The sequence below is a fragment of the Callionymus lyra genome, chromosome 1, assembly GCF_982586985.1.
Source record: "Callionymus lyra chromosome 1, fCalLyr1.hap1.1, whole genome shotgun sequence".
Lineage (NCBI taxonomy): Eukaryota > Metazoa > Chordata > Actinopteri > Syngnathiformes > Callionymidae > Callionymus > Callionymus lyra.
Genome location: NC_141818.1, coordinates 11091070 through 11106649, shown reverse-complemented (window position 1 = coordinate 11106649; position 15580 = coordinate 11091070). Strand labels below are relative to the sequence as shown.

Sequence of the window (15580 nt, the reverse complement as noted above, 5' to 3'; positions counted from 1 at the left end):
CGTTACTAAGATGGCGGCTGTTTAGGGTAGATAGTGTCCATCGAACCATACTCAGTTTTGTGGGCGTTTTAGTACGCCAATTTAGTGTGCATGGCGCAATAAATTTTGCATACTAAGAATTGAGACCGATTACGCACTAAAAATACTAATGTTGGGAGAATTAGTGAAGTTCTCGATGCCTGGACAAAGTGAAAACAACCAGAGTCAAAATTTGTTACTCGCGAGGGGAGACACTCAGACCGTAGAGACCAAGCTCAAACAATCTCAGTGACAACCAACGATCTGTGTCTCCCTCACACTTTTTATTTAGTTTCACAGCTACATCAGCCACAACCAGGCTGGAACAGGTTTACAGATACGATGAACGTTGTTTAGAGAGGGCACACACGCTGGTGGGGGTTGACCTTCGGTTGGCAGGAGCAAGACAAGAACCATCTACAGTTTGTGGGTTAAACGTCATGGTATGTGGTTTCATCAGCCATGATGCACAAGTTGTATCAGTAATGATGTACAAGTTTAATCAGTAATGATGTACAAGTTTTATCAGTCACGAGGCACCGACTTGTGAGGGACAAACATTCTGATCACTTAAATTCTTATACCAACTTACTTTGAGTATGCAAGTATGCGATTTGAGACACAGCACATGTCAAACATGTTGTACCACCAAAGAAACTTGTATCTCAGCTCTATTAAAGACTACTGACTGATACAACAGATAACACTCTTCACATTAAACAGCAATGGGAACTTGAATTGAATACTATTTTGGAAGACGACATTTGGAAAAATAGGATTGCAGGCTGCCATAAAGGAATCACAAGCCAAATATGGAAAGAATTTGATTGGAAAATAAAAATGAGGTTCTTTCGAACTCCGTTAGTGGCCAGTAAGTTTAAAGATGGCGCCAATGATATGTGTTGGAGGAAGTGTGGAATGGTTGTTGATCACTCTCACATATTCTGGGACTGTCTAAACATACAAATATTTTGGACAAATATTGGGGGCGAGATCAAGAATATCATGGCAAAAGACATTCCTCGGGACCCTCTACTGTATCTTCTGGATGTATCAGAAGAATATCTGTATAACAAAGACCAACTTTATTTACTTCGTATACTGTTGTTAACTGCAAGAAAAATGATCACAATCCACTGGATGAAAACCTGCCAACATTGGATCAATGGAAACAGAAGCTAAAGCATGTACACCAGATGGAAAAAATGACTGCCCAACTGCAACTTAAAGTCCCTTTGTTTGAAAAAAGATGGGCCTCGGTCATTCAATATTACGGCCAAGAACTGGTTGGTTGGTGAGCAATTACTGTTGTAATAGCAGTTTTATACAATTGTGATTTGTTTTTGTGGATTTGTTTTACTTCTCTTCCTCCTCACCCTTTCTTTTGTGTCAATTCTGAAGAGGTAAAGGTATATTGAGATGCATCATCTGAATACAGATACTGTCGAACTGAATGTTTAGCTCTAGCTTAAATTGTCTCAAGGTAAAGGTTGTTTTTTTCGTTTGTTTGTTTGTTTGTTTTTTATTTTATTTTTGGTATTCTTTTTTTCTTTTTGATTTGCCTTTATATTGCTGTGTTTCTTGTGTCTACCTGATGGGTGACTTGAATAAGATCTCAGTATAAACAATCTGTGAAGCCGACAAGAGTTAAATCTTCACTCCAGCGCTCAGCAAAGACTCGGATCTTAAATTGTCCAAATTGTCCAAGTTGAGCTTTTCATCTTCCAGTGCGGGAAGATCCAGGTCAACTGTTGTGCGTATAGCTGCTTGAAGTCTCTGCGGGTTAAAGGGGTAGCAGTTAAATAATGGAGGAACATGAGGATGAAAACATTAATTCAGTGATGATGTAACTCCATCATACCTTTGATTGTACCTCAGAAAATTAAAAGATGATGCTTTAAAACTTATTTTAATGGTAAGTAAGTAAGTAATATTTATTTATAGAGCGCTTTTCGAGACCAGGGTCACAAAGCGCTATGTTGCATTGTCTTCGTGGAGGCAAGGCCTGAGGGCCAACTCTTGCCCTCTAAATCATTTTAGCTGGCCCTCTTGATGGAAAACAACCCACAAAAATGGCTGCTTGTTTGTGCTACACAAAGATAAACAAGTGACACGTTTGTCTTTTCATGGTAAGTCCATACTTCCTACATTATGTCATGTTAGTTATATATGCCTTTTTTCAAACAGTTTGAAATGTATGTTTAGTAGGAACAGACGTCCGGACAGACCTTCCTACTTTGGATAAATGTCTGCTCAGCGTCATTACTCTTCAATAATTTAGATGGTGGTAATATACTACTTTAGATAGTGGAAATACTTAAAATAAGTCAAGCATTAATGTATCAACAGCATATTAACCAGTTTATTATTACATATAGTATTTACTAGAATCTCTTTTTGCATAACTATATTCTACACTGGGATTGTTATATAAACAAGCTCATCAATTACTAACAGTGGATAAGAAGCAATTCTTCTATTAATGTTTGATATATGTTCCCAAGAGTCATTACAGATTTGAGATGGAGTATAACTGACCTGAAGAAAGGAACCTTTTTTGAAGTACAACTCATGAATGGCACCGAGTGGAATCCACATAAAAGAAGCCAGTGTTATTATCCAGCCGACAAAATCAGCCCATTGTGGGTACACGTACGACCCGTAGCGTACTGGAGAGTACTGGATAATTCCAGCAACCATAATGCACTACAAGAACAAAAAACTCTTTAGAACAGGAGTGAGCAACATTACAGTGGTATGAAAAAGTTTGGGCACCCCTGTACATTTTCATGATTTTACTAAATCATTGGTTGTTTGGATAAAAATTCCAGTTAAATATATCTAAGCTATCTCAGAGATTTAAGCTCTCAGTTTCATCTGTAAGGAACATTGTGAGGAAATGGAAGACCACAGGCACAGTTCTAGTTAAGGCCCGGAGTTACCAAGGAAAATCTCAGATAAACAGAGGCGCAGGATGGTGAGAACAGTCACAGTCAACCAACAGACCAGCTTCAAAGACCTTCAACATCAACTTGCTGCAGATGCTAACACTGTGCTTCGTTCAACTATTCAGCACACTTTACACAAGGAAAAGCTTTATGGAAGAGTAATGCGGAAAAAGCCTTTTCTCTGCACACGCCACAAACGTGGTCGAAACTAAAATAGAGTTATTTGGTCATAACCAGGGGCGTTATGCATGGTGGAAAAAGAACACAGCATTCCAAGAAAAGAACTTGCTGCCTACAGTCAAATTTGGTGGTGGTTCCATCATGCTGTGGGGCTGTGTAGCCAGTGCAGGGACGGGGAATCTTGTTAAAGTTGAGGGGCGCATGGATTCCTCTCAATATCAGCAGATTCTGGAGAACAATGTCCAGGAATCAGTAACAAAGTTGAAGTTGCGCCGGGGCTGGATCTTTCAACAAGACAATGATCCTAAACACTGCTCAAAATCTACTAAGGCGTTCATGCAGAGGAACAAGTTTAATGTTCTGGAATGGCTTTCTCAGTCCAAAGACCTGAACATTATTGAAAATGTATGGTGCGATTTAAAGCGGCCGGTCCATGCTCGGAAACCATCAAACCTGACTGAACTGGAGAGGATCTGTAAAGAAGAATGGTCCAAAATACCTTCCACCAGAATCCAGACCCTAATTGGAAGCTATAGGAAGCGTTTAGAGGCTGTTATTTCTGAAGAAGGAGGATGCACAAAATATTGAGTAATTTTTTTTTTGTGATGCCTAAATTTATGCACATGCCTAATTTTGTTTGAATAATTCTTGCACACTTTCTGTAAATCATATAAACTTTATTTCACTCTCAAATATCACTGTTTTTATCTCCTATAAGATATATTTAAGTGGATTTTTTTTATCCAAACAACCAATGATTTATAAAGGAAAATCATGAAAAAGTACAGGGGTGCCCTAGTTTCATACCACTGTTTATACTGTGACTTTTGTAGGGGGACGGATATATATATAAAAGTATGATAAAATCAGGACATTTCAATGAGGTTAAATGGTTTAAAAATTGTTATAAAATTATGAAAATGTGACGCATCAAACATGACAAATCCAGATATTTTAAACTCACCAGCACTAACACGGGAGAAAGAAACATCCAACAAACTCTGAAATACAAGCTAGGTCTTGAACCTCGCATCTTCTTCACCATGTCAGAGAGGTTACGCACGCCTGATGGGAAGAGATATTTTATATTTTAGTTGTATCACATCTCACACAGGTCGATGGTCCTTGGATTTTACCGAAAATCCAGCAGACAGAGACAACTTCAAAGAATGCCAGGAAGATGAGAGAAACAACAGTGTAGTGGTTCATCAGCTGAAAGGTGTAGATCCCACCCTGGTGTGACGGGAGACGAGTAGTAAGTAATGTGTATCCATTAAGAGTTCACATGTTTCTAGAGCACCTGGCTGATGTGTGGGAGACCCAGCAGAAAGCAGACCAAGCAGACCACCAGTGTCAGCAGCTCCTCACGCTTTAGGAAGCGCAGGATTTTGTCCCCAAATTCGTCTTTTAAGAACGTCATACCAACTTCAACGTTTGCAAACTGCCACAGAGAACACACACATGTTGACACAGTGGGGGAAAAAATACAATCCTGGACACACAATCTGCACACGGACAATCTTCAAAATCTTCACATTCACTAACAACTGGTATTTATAAGCATTATACTTTTGCATGAATTTAAAATCAATCTAAAAAAGTGCTAACAAAATGGCCCATCTTGTATAAATGATGTACAGCCGAGGACATGTCAGGATCTTATGATGACTCTTCTTATTGATTAGTTATAGTTCAAATGTCAATATACTGTAACTGTTACCCCCTTCATGTGGGCCATATAGATATAGTCAAAGATACACTATGTGTTAATATCAGTGATGATCACCTGACTGTCTAGGCCCAGACACAGCAGCATGAAGAAGAAGAGAGGGGCCCACAACTGGTGGAGAGGCATAGTAGCCAGGACCTCAGGGTAGACCACAAAGACCAGACCTGGACCTGTAACATGTAAAAATGTGGATAAACAGATTTGTTTGATGTATTTTTGTGATCAGACAAACTGATTTGATGGATTTTAAGCTATAGGACGAAGTGCGGCCCCGGGGCCACATGCTGCTTTTAAACTGTATTTACATGGCCCTCAAGTCAGTGATACTTTAAAATGCATCCTTTAGAAAAGATTTGTCTGTTTGTCTGTCTAATGATAAACAATAAGTTAAATAATAAATGTGAAGTCAAATAATAAATTGAATGGGTTCCTGTGTGAGTTCAGACCGTCTGTCGTTATCTTGTCCACTGGCAGGTTATGTACGTTAGCCATGTAGCCGATGCCAGAGAAGATCACAAAGCCGGCCAGAATGCTGGTCACCGAGTTGGTGACGGCCACGATCAAAGCGTCCCTGAGAGTTGAGAGAACATCACAGTAACACCAGACCATCACCAGAAAAGGGCCGCGAGCTTCACCTGATGATGTTGTTGTTAAACTTGTTGTAGCTAGCCATGGAGATCTGGGATCCGAAGGCGATCCCGATAGAGTTAAAAACCTGAGCGGCAGCGTTCACCCAAACCTTGGCGGCAGGAGGTGGAGATTAAATCAGATTAATAAGAAACTATTCCTGTCCAATCATTCAGAGATGTTGTTGACGTGCTGGCTACTCATCTATTTCCCGCTTCTTACCGTAACCTCGAAGAGTTTGTCCCAGACAGGCGTCACGAAGTAAAGGATCCCATCCTTTGCTCCAGGAAGCTGCACGTTATTGATGAGCAGAGCGATCAGGATGAAGTACGGAAATATAGCTGTGAAGTAAACCACCTGTGTGAGAGAAGAGAAGGATAAAAACATGTTTAATAACTGTGAGACGCAGCAGATGATAGAGGTGAAGACACAATAGTTTTGCTTATGTACCGTGACTCAACACTTTTGAGTTCAGGATGAGTAGCAAATCTCTTCCCGGTTTATAAAAGGAATGAAACTCCAGACCAACAATCTACCACGACGATCACAATGACCTGTTTTTTTCTCTGACATGATATTTAAACTGTTGTATTTGTTGATCTTATTTAACACAATTCAACTCTGTCAACATGAAGCAATTTTATATATAAAAATAATCACATGATCATCATCGACTAGTTGGATCAGTAAATGTAAACAATGCAACATATAAAGTAGTTTGTTCTCTAATGTCAGCTTGACGGAGCAGGAAGAAAACATCCTGATATTTGATCACACATACTTGTGCAACTGTGTGATCAAATATTTGTCCGTATTATAACACCACAGTGTTCCAGCCCAATTTATTCATCATTATTGATATGAAGCATTTTAGAATTGAATTTGATGCTTTAATTAAAGACATGAAAAAAACATGCAGTTTTATTTTCATAAACGCTTTTTTTTATTTACACATTTCTCATCATGAAGTCATGCTGTAGTTTTTGCCTGTTGTATTTAATTAACTACTAGTTGTCACTTGTAGCTGTATTGCAGAAATGTATTTTTATTTGGATGTATTTGAAATTCCATTTGACACTTTAGCCCGGACTTTGTGCCCCCTTTTCCTTGATTTGACTGATTGATTGATCAATGAAATATATATTTATATTTTAATTAAATTATGGCACATGTGATGTTTGATATGCATATTGCACATGCCAATGTCTTACTTGGACTACATGCCAATTGATAAAAACAACGAGTTGTGTAGTCTGCAAGTCTATGACATTTAGATCTGGCAGACACAAACACATACCTACTATTATATCTATTATGTGTGTAAGTAAGTAAGTAATTTATATTTATAGAGCACTTTTCTAGACCAGGGTCACGAAGCGCTTAAACAATCAAAAAAATACTCCGAAGATACATACATACTAAGAAGATCAAGATAATACAGAGAACAACACAGGAGTGTAAGATAATCAGGGAAAAGGTCTGCACAAATAAAAACGACTTAAGATGTTTCAGTAGATCATCAAACACAGAGAGAGAGGAAGATCGTTCCAAAGCTTAGGAGCAACAGTCTGGAAGGATTTCTCTCCTCTGGTCCTGAACCGGACTGAGAGAGAGGTTCACCATATTGGTAACCCAGGGAACAATTACATCAAATACTTTGATGAAGAGCCTACAAGGAAGGACGTCGTCTGAGGAAGAGGAGGGTTTCATTTTTTCACCAGTGCTGAAATATCACCCAAAGATACAGCAGTGAAGGAAGACCAAGAGGAGGAGAGGGGCTCAGTAACAGCAGGGATTCCACATAATTTTTTCAATGAAAAATCTCAACAATGCATTGCTGTCAGCTTCACAGAAGACAGGTGTGATTTGAGGAGCAGGACACATGAGAGAATTAATCGTGTCAAACAACACTTTAAGGTTTTTCTTATTAGCTGCTACCAGTTTCCTGATTTAATCAGATCTGGCAGTATAAATATATATATATGAGAGAAAGAGAGTTTGTGGTTGGTCGCTGTTTTAACACTGGTTGTGTATGTTTCCTCAGCTGCTATACAAGGCACACATTTAGACACACAAAATGGATAATTCAAAACTCATAAAATGGATAATTTAGACTCACAAAGAAACTTTTTTTTTTAAATATAGCGTATACCAGGAGAGTTAAGTATATGCTTGAACATTGCACCATAGATTTGCCTTGTCTTTGCTACTTTTTAAATACAGGTCATTTTAACGTTTCAATTCTGTGCAGCAGCATCTTTCAACAATAAAGTCAATAAACGTTTGATTGATTAAAGAGAACGAACCTTGCCAGTGGACCTGATGCCTTTAAAAATGCATAGGTAGACGATGACCCAGGCAACAAAGAGGTATCCTAACAGCTCCAGTCGAATATTTCCTGGCTCTCGGATGTCATTGGATTTTTCCAGGAGTCGGTTCCTTGAAGTCAACACAACATTTAAACACAATTAGGAAGTGGAAACAAATAAGAATGTGTAGGACAAAATGCAGATTTAGTTTGTATGACCCGACGGATGAAGTGGAAGTAGAACTGATACTAATACCAAGTATGTATCTAGTTATAGACACTATACAAGTTCCATCATCTCAGTTTCAACTGAACTCAACATAGACTGAATAGAAGATTCAAGGGCTTGAAATAACTACCTTTTCAACAAGAGAAGTATTTAGGTGCTTTTGTGATTGACAGATAAATGTATATGTGCTGATCTAGACATACACCAAACTTGCACCTGATGTTGACAAAACATACATCCAACTCTAGTTTGTTGCTAGTCTAGTAGCATCTTTCTATAGGTAGAACTAGTTCCTATTGAACTAATGGATAGACAACTAGTCAGTTTCAAGTCAAGGATGCACGTCTAGTTATCTGAACGTATTGATCGAAGAGGGTTCTGGTCCAAAAGCATTGAAATCTGCTCACTCAAAAAACTGCTGGCTGGCAGACTGCAGGTGACTGGCGTTCCTGACAGAACCACTGGAACAGTTCTCCGCCACATTCCATGTGTTGTTGCACGACGTCCACAAGAGCGTTGAGTCAAAGGAGTTTAAAAAGTACAGAAGTGCCCAACTCATGAGCACATTGTAGTATGTACTGAACAATACGGACATGAACACAGTGGCCAGACCCACACCTATGGATTGTAAGAACACACAATTAGACGCTAAAAAGAGTGCCAATTACTTTTGTCTCGTCCTGAAATGTCGATTCATGTGTATGTCGAGACCGTGGCAGCAGAAAAGGGAACATTTATAGTCACATTTATTATGGAATACTCTTTTATTGGTATATTTACCAAGTGATTGAATCCGTCTAATGTCCTGATGCTTGTAATCCTATTGACTGGCAAGGTTGCAGTTTATGTTATGCACAACATAAAGGTCATAGGTTTGAATCCAGATTGAGGGAAGTGCAGTGTTTGGGCTGAACATGTGTGGACTTGGCATAGTCTTCCTACAGGCATTTAAATTATTTTACACGCAAGAAATATACGTGCTCTCTGTTACAAACTGGGATAAACTTCATGCAGGAGAACAGGATCACATGGGTTCATACTTCTGTGTTAAAGACAAAAATTTGGGTTTAATTATTAATTCTTCATTGAATACATCAATTACTTTAATGTCAGGAAGATTTTACTAAACCTTTCAAGTTGAATGAATAAATAAAATACTCAAACTAGAAGAGACGACGACAAAAAGTCCAACTAAAATAACAAATCTCCCATTACAATGTGTAAGAACACAAAAAATAATCCTTAAATGTTAATTAATCACCACAATATTCCCATGGATTACACATTCTTCTTCAACTCGTGTTCACTTCCACTGTTCTATTATTTCTATACTTTTCAAAACTATCCAGTTTGCTGAGGCTGGAAAAAAAAAGGTTTCCTTCATCCTTGAATCTTAGTTGTACGCAGGGCCGGGTCTAGACAGGCATGTATGAGGGGGCAGCCACAAATCTTGAGGGGGCATTGTGCTGTTACTTACTTACTTACATGTAAGTTTGAGGGGGCACAACATTTATTTGAGGGGGCCAGGCCCCCTCTTGCCCCTGCCTAGACCCGGCCCTGGTTGTACGTGGTAAGAGACAGCTATGAGATTTAACAAAGGACACCTGTAAGAAATTAGAAATTCCACTGCGGTCTCACACCTGAAGATAAGGAGATGAATCACACAAATTGCTTACTTTGAATCATGATATAACGATATTGCGATATTGGCACATGCGATATGCATATCGAAAACATGTGCGATAATTTATAAAAAAATATATATATATTTCATTGATCAATCAGTCAAATCAAGCATTTCTTAAATCCACACTTCGATCAATCAGTGTCACGTTCTGTAAAGTTGTCAATTTGTACTTCTATGTCTCGTTGACGTTAACGTCTCCGTCTGTCTGTGAGCTATGCGGCGCAGCTTGCTAGGCTCGGTTGCTATGGTGACGCGTCTTGCTGCCACGCTGACTTAGATCGGCTCAGTTTATACACGGAAGTAAGACTAACTTATGATCTACTTAAACGCGAGTGATCCAGGCTCTCATCTCTTTCAACCCTCTTTGCTAAAGCAACATATTGTTACTTTTCATCTTGTCTTGTTGTTTTCTTATAAGATCGTGGAACTTCCAAACAAGTGTAAACCTGTCCATCTTCGCCGTATGCTAATGAGCTCAGTTGATATTGTCAGGTTTATCAACTGTTATATGTGCGTGTACAAGGAAGTGGATTTATTATTGATTTGGTGATATCGCGACGCGCCTGCGTCTCCTTTCTGATGTCGCTCAGTTTCGTGGGAAACCAACACAAGTCCCACGAAACTAAGCGTTATAAGTGATATTTTTCTCCGATCATGTCGGCACAGAAATAAACCAAAGGATCTTTTCGCTTATCTAAACCCCCGGGGCTCGCCTACAGTACTCGCTCCTGCGCTCGACTGCGCATATAGTTGCATGCTCGTGAATTGTTTTTAGGTGAAGGAAAGAATACCGCAATAATATCGACATCGTAAATCAAGACACCAATATCGAATATCGCACATATTTCCAATATCGTGCAGCACTACTTTGAAGCATAAATTCCTCCTTAGTAGGGTTGATCATTTTAAAAATTGCTGGTCATTATGCTGAAAATATCTTTAAAGTCTTCTAGTTCCAAAGAAAACTAACCTGACTATTACGTTTGTTGGTCAATTCCAAATAAATCTAATCGTATAAATCCAAACTGTCATGAGTCTACATGTTCCTCCTTGTGTTTCCGGTTTTATAGTGAAATCCGCTCCCTTCTGTGTCTGTGCTAGTCTTACTTCCCTCATGTCTGAGTAGTAATTGTTCCCAGCCGTGTCTCGTTAGTCCCGCCCCCAGCTGCTGCTGATTGCTCCCCTGTCTTCTTAAGCCCCCACTCTCTGTTACGTCTTTGTCTTGTCGTCACCATTTTCTAGTTCCTGTATCCTGCCGCTAAGTATTCGTACCTTGTCTCTTACCCTTTTCCCTACCAAGAATCTTTCCTGCCTGTTTTTGTATTCGACCTGTTTCTGCCCCTTGACACCGAGTTTGCCTTACCCTTGCTATTGCCTTTTGTTGCCGAATACTGTACTGTTGGATTACGCCTTTGCCTTCCCCACGGAATAAAATCAAGTCTTTGCAATTTACCTCTGCGCCTGGGTTTCTCCATTCACCTACCTGACACAAACAAGTATAATTTAACTATTTATAATATTGTATTTTTGTGCAAAAAGTTTTTTGGGACAATGTTATGAAAGTCCCTGACTATCTTTTAAAAGGGATGTTTCTCAATTGACTGTGTGCACAACAGGGCCTGGCTTGTAGGAAAGCATTGAAATCTTATGTATGGAAAACACTTGACTAGACCAACAGTTGCAAAAAACTATCTCCTTGGAAAATGTTACACTTGTTTTTTGGTTTCAAAGTCAACTTTGCTTGATTAAAATGATTTGTTGATCGTGAAGTGCGTCAGAGAGTTGATCATTTGGATGAGGCAGATGTGATTTTGGGGACAACAATCAACAGAACACAGAAGAAAACTAACTTGTTTATCGGAGCATTAACCAGGAGGAAACGTTTTGACCGGGTAGATTATCTCTGTTTTAGGATAAAACAAAAAAAAACTAAAGAGAAAATCATTTATTAGAACAAGACATTGAGTCTTAATGGCTGAGCTCATGTTTCTTAGTATTGATGTGTTTCTCAATCACTTATATGCTCATCTAAGAACTATTAAAGCAGCCTTGTTTTCTTCAATATGTTCATTTACATGTTTTGAATAATATCATGGAGCTTGAAACTTGACATTTTCCATTCTTTTTTTTTGTTTTCTTCCTGTTAATCATACGATAAACACAGAAGCTACTACTTTATTGCATAATCATCGTTTGAAGAGAACAAGGCTACATGCCATTCCTATGAGGTAAGTAAACTTTATGAAAGGCATGTGTGCACAAAACAAGTTTGTGTTCTCAATTCTCAGTTACTGTGCGTACTCTTTCAAACGTGTGCGTGTTTTCTGCAGAAAATACAAGTATAAATCCTTTTTTTTTTATTACAAAGTTCTAAAAATTACGAGTACGAGTCAAAACATGCATACTTTGAAATGGCGCAACAGCAAGCGAACCAAACGCAGGTAAATAAAGCCTTTATTTATTATTATTTAATTACACTTGTTTTGTTATTGTTTTCACCATGTAGTCAACTTTGGATTTGTTGGTTATCTTTCCTTGCAGTTGGAAGCAATAATTTTGAATGACGCGCCATTTAGTATAGAAACTTAATTTAGGAATTTAATTTAGAAATATTTTTTAGATCATGTCCTGGAATGTTTCTGCAATGGAACTGTTGTATTGCATTCAACAATGAAAGTCATCTCCATGCTTGACCAGTTAAGGAAAGGTCTGCATCCTTATGACTTGATGTCTTGCAGCAGCACAACAACCTCTGTCTGCCCTTCTTTTTTCCAGGGAAAGGTGATAAGGTACCACATACATTTTGTAAGGGTAACACGATTAGCTTTGCTGATCCACTGAACTTGTGTCTTTGTACACAGGCGGATGCAGCCGTCGTCCTGGAGAAGTGTGTTCCAGAATACAGTCCGAAGGGTTCCGTTAAGTACACCAAAGAAGTAAACATCATGGACCATTTTCAGGACTTTGCGGTATGTAAGTGATGATATGAAGCTCATATATATATTTATTGGAAAATTCATTCATTATTTTTTTCTAGAACAAGATGGCCAGAGGGAGGGAGAAGATGGTGTGTAATTGAATGTTGGCAAGATCCTGCAATCGATTACTGGTCAAGCCCATAAACCTCAAATACCAAGCCAGAGGAAGGATTTTTTTTTTGTCAGTTAAGTTTTCTCATGGTTGTGGCACAGATCACAGCATCTGTTTCCCAACTGTAAGTGCAGTCGTACAATTACCTTTCCAGTTGCCCACTTGGCAACATGCGATTTAAAAACTGCCATATGGCACATCAGGGCAATCATTTTTCTTAGTGTGACTTGAGAATTTTTATTTTCTATTTTCTAACGTTCATTAGAAGGTTCATTATGTTCGTTGTACCATTTGTTTGCATCGAAAGTATGCGACTGAATCTTGGTTCAATGAGTAACACCTGTGACCGTGAAAGACCCCTGACGTCATATTTGACAGGAAAGTGATTCGTGTTCGTAACTTTGATTCATACTCATAAAATTCTTATTCGTACTCGTAATTTTTTAAAGTTTGTAAAAAAAAAAAAAAGAATTTGTATTTTTTGCACATATTTTTAACTCGCATATATTATAATTATGAACACAAACTTGTTTTTCGATGCACGCACGCCTCCTATAATGTTTTCTGACCCCATATATAAACCATTTTGAGTTTCTGAAAGCATTTATTTATTATCCAGTTACAATTTAGCAATCGGACATTTTAGCCGAGCACATTTTGAACAAGTCTTTAGAACAAACCGCTAAAAGGTTTCTGGGATATTAGCTAGATTAATTAACAATAACCAATGTTATCTTCAGGAAATAAAAGTTCTCAACCATCAACACGAGGAAGCAATTTAAAAATGTAAAAGAAGATAAAAGATGGAATAAACAGAATGGAATTAATCTTTAAAATAAAAAAATCATTAAAGACAGATTGTATGTTCAATAAATATCCTTCATTAAATCAGTCCAATATTAATTTTCTTAACACCACATAAATAATGATCATAAATAATGTGTTTATATTCCAGGTATATTGCACTGAATCATTCCACAGCAAATATTGAGTCACTCACCTTTGAGCAAGGGACAGACTTTGGCTAGAGCGTGAACCGGTCCGAAGCGAGTGTATTGTCCGATGGCAAATTCCATGGTAAGGAGAGGAATGCCACAAACAAGGACCATGGTCAGATAAGGAATCAAGAAAGCACCTTAATAGGGAAAAAAAAAAAGACAAATCCACCTCAATAAAAAAAACGAATGAAGTTAAAACGGCTGCAAGGATGAAGTTGATATTGTTTGGAGTTTATTCTCAAAAAAATCACATTTTCTGTCATTTTTCTATCTAATTAAACACCAACTGAATGCCTGCATTAGAGTCACAAATATATTATATATATATGCAATTGGACTGCTTTAGGCATCATTTTGTAAAAAAAAAAACAAAAAACATTCCAATTAAATTTTAGCTTGATTTTCTAGTCGTATGGAATGTTGACCGCCCAGTCATCTGACTTTCCCATATTCTGATGATGGGTTGTAAATTAAAGAAACGACACCGGTTTTTCTTGTCTTGTTAATCCGTCACAACTCAACATTAAAAAATACACATTATTTATTGTCTCTTAATTACTTTGATCATTAAGAATTAGTGGATTTATCGTCTCACTGTTTTTGACAGTCACTTTAAAAAAAATGATATATATATATATATATATATATATAAGGCCTGTTTTAGGCATCATTTTGTAAAAAAAACAAAACAAATCCCATCATTTTTCGTCTCATAAGAGGTCACATGTGGACTCGTTGAACAATACAAGTTCAGTTATTGAACGATACATAGTAATAGTGACATTTTACGATCGTTGAACTGAATCTTGAATGAAGTGTTTCTATCACTGTATCTACTGTAAGTATGGAAATCGTCACCGGATCAAACGTGTGGGGGTTCTAAAGGGTCAAATGTCACGACAATGACTGGAGTAAACGCACCTCCGCCGCTCTGGTAGCACAGGTACGGGAACCTCCACACGTTCCCCAGACCGACCGCGTATCCAACGGACGCCAGGATGAACTCCAGCCGGCCGCTCCACGTGGGTCGCTCCGCGGTCTTACCGGCTCCGGGCTGCGGGTCCGAGCTCTCTCTGGGGTCGGAGGGAGTCCTGACATGACTGCTGAGCTCCATCGGTGATGTAAGGAAAGTGACTGGAGGACAGTGAGCCACAAATACATTCACGTCCCTCAGAGGCGGAGGCACGATATATTTGTGACGTTATCTTAGACGTGCGCCGTAAGCGCGAGACTTTTCTACCATCCGACCCTTCTAGGGGGGTCCGGGGTCATGCCGAGACTGCGCAGTCTTCAGGTCAGAACCAGCAGGTGAAAGGACAGCTTTTTCCACCAGGCTGTCAGGAGATTTTTATCTGTGCCTTAACTTTGTTCATTGATTTTTATCTGTGCCTTAACTTTATTCATTGATTTTTATCTGTGCCTTAACTTTGTTCATTGTTTTTTTTGTTTATATTCTGTTTATTAGTTGATTATTTAAGTTTGTTGATTATTTATTTCATTTGTTTGGTTATTTATTTTCGTAATGTATATGTCTTTATTAATTAATTAAGTTTAATTAGTTAATTAATTAATTGTTCTTATTTTATTTATTTTGATATTTTTTATTTTTTTTTATAAAAAATTGATGTATGTATTGGCTATTGGATAAACTATTTCCCAAAGGAGATCTCCTGAGGGATCAATAAAGTTTTACCTTACCTTACCTTACCTTAATGTCTGTTTAAGTCTTTAATTGTTTTAGGTGTTTAATGTCTTTAATGTTTTGC

The 15580-nt window shown here is 38.2% G+C and overlaps 1 protein-coding gene across 1 annotated transcript; it reads right to left on the bottom strand.

Annotated features, from left to right (window-relative positions):
- Window positions 1-206: 206 nt before the first annotated feature.
- On the bottom strand, window positions 207-14968 carry LOC148087936 (sodium- and chloride-dependent GABA transporter 1-like). The gene is made up of 13 exons (XM_087792973.1): window positions 14736-14968; window positions 13817-13951; window positions 8447-8657; window positions 7809-7941; window positions 5725-5859; window positions 5511-5614; window positions 5322-5446; window positions 4933-5045; window positions 4447-4587; window positions 4283-4379; window positions 4111-4211; window positions 2557-2724; window positions 207-1794 (listed from the first exon to the last, which is right to left on the bottom strand). The coding sequence occupies exons 1-13, from the start codon at window positions 14926-14928 to the stop codon at window positions 1666-1668; spliced, it is 1785 nt and encodes a 594-aa protein (XP_087649099.1). The 5' UTR covers window positions 14929-14968; the 3' UTR covers window positions 207-1665.
- Between the last annotated feature and the right edge of the window lie 612 nt (window positions 14969-15580).

What these genes read in the sequence shown, in the direction of transcription:
- LOC148087936 (XM_087792973.1), bottom strand. Translation starts at nt 14,928, where the DNA reads ATGGAGCTCAGCAGTCATGTCAGGACTCCCTCCGACCCCAGAGAGAGC. An exon ending in TTTAACAACAACATCATCAG is followed by an intron (nt 5,447 to 5,510) that starts GTGAAGCTCGCG and finishes CTCAACTCTCAG; the next exon opens with GGACGCTTTGATCGTGGCCG. An exon ending in CTCTGTCTGCTGGATTTTCG is followed by an intron (nt 4,212 to 4,282) that starts GTAAAATCCAAG and finishes TCTTCCCATCAG; the next exon opens with GCGTGCGTAACCTCTCTGAC.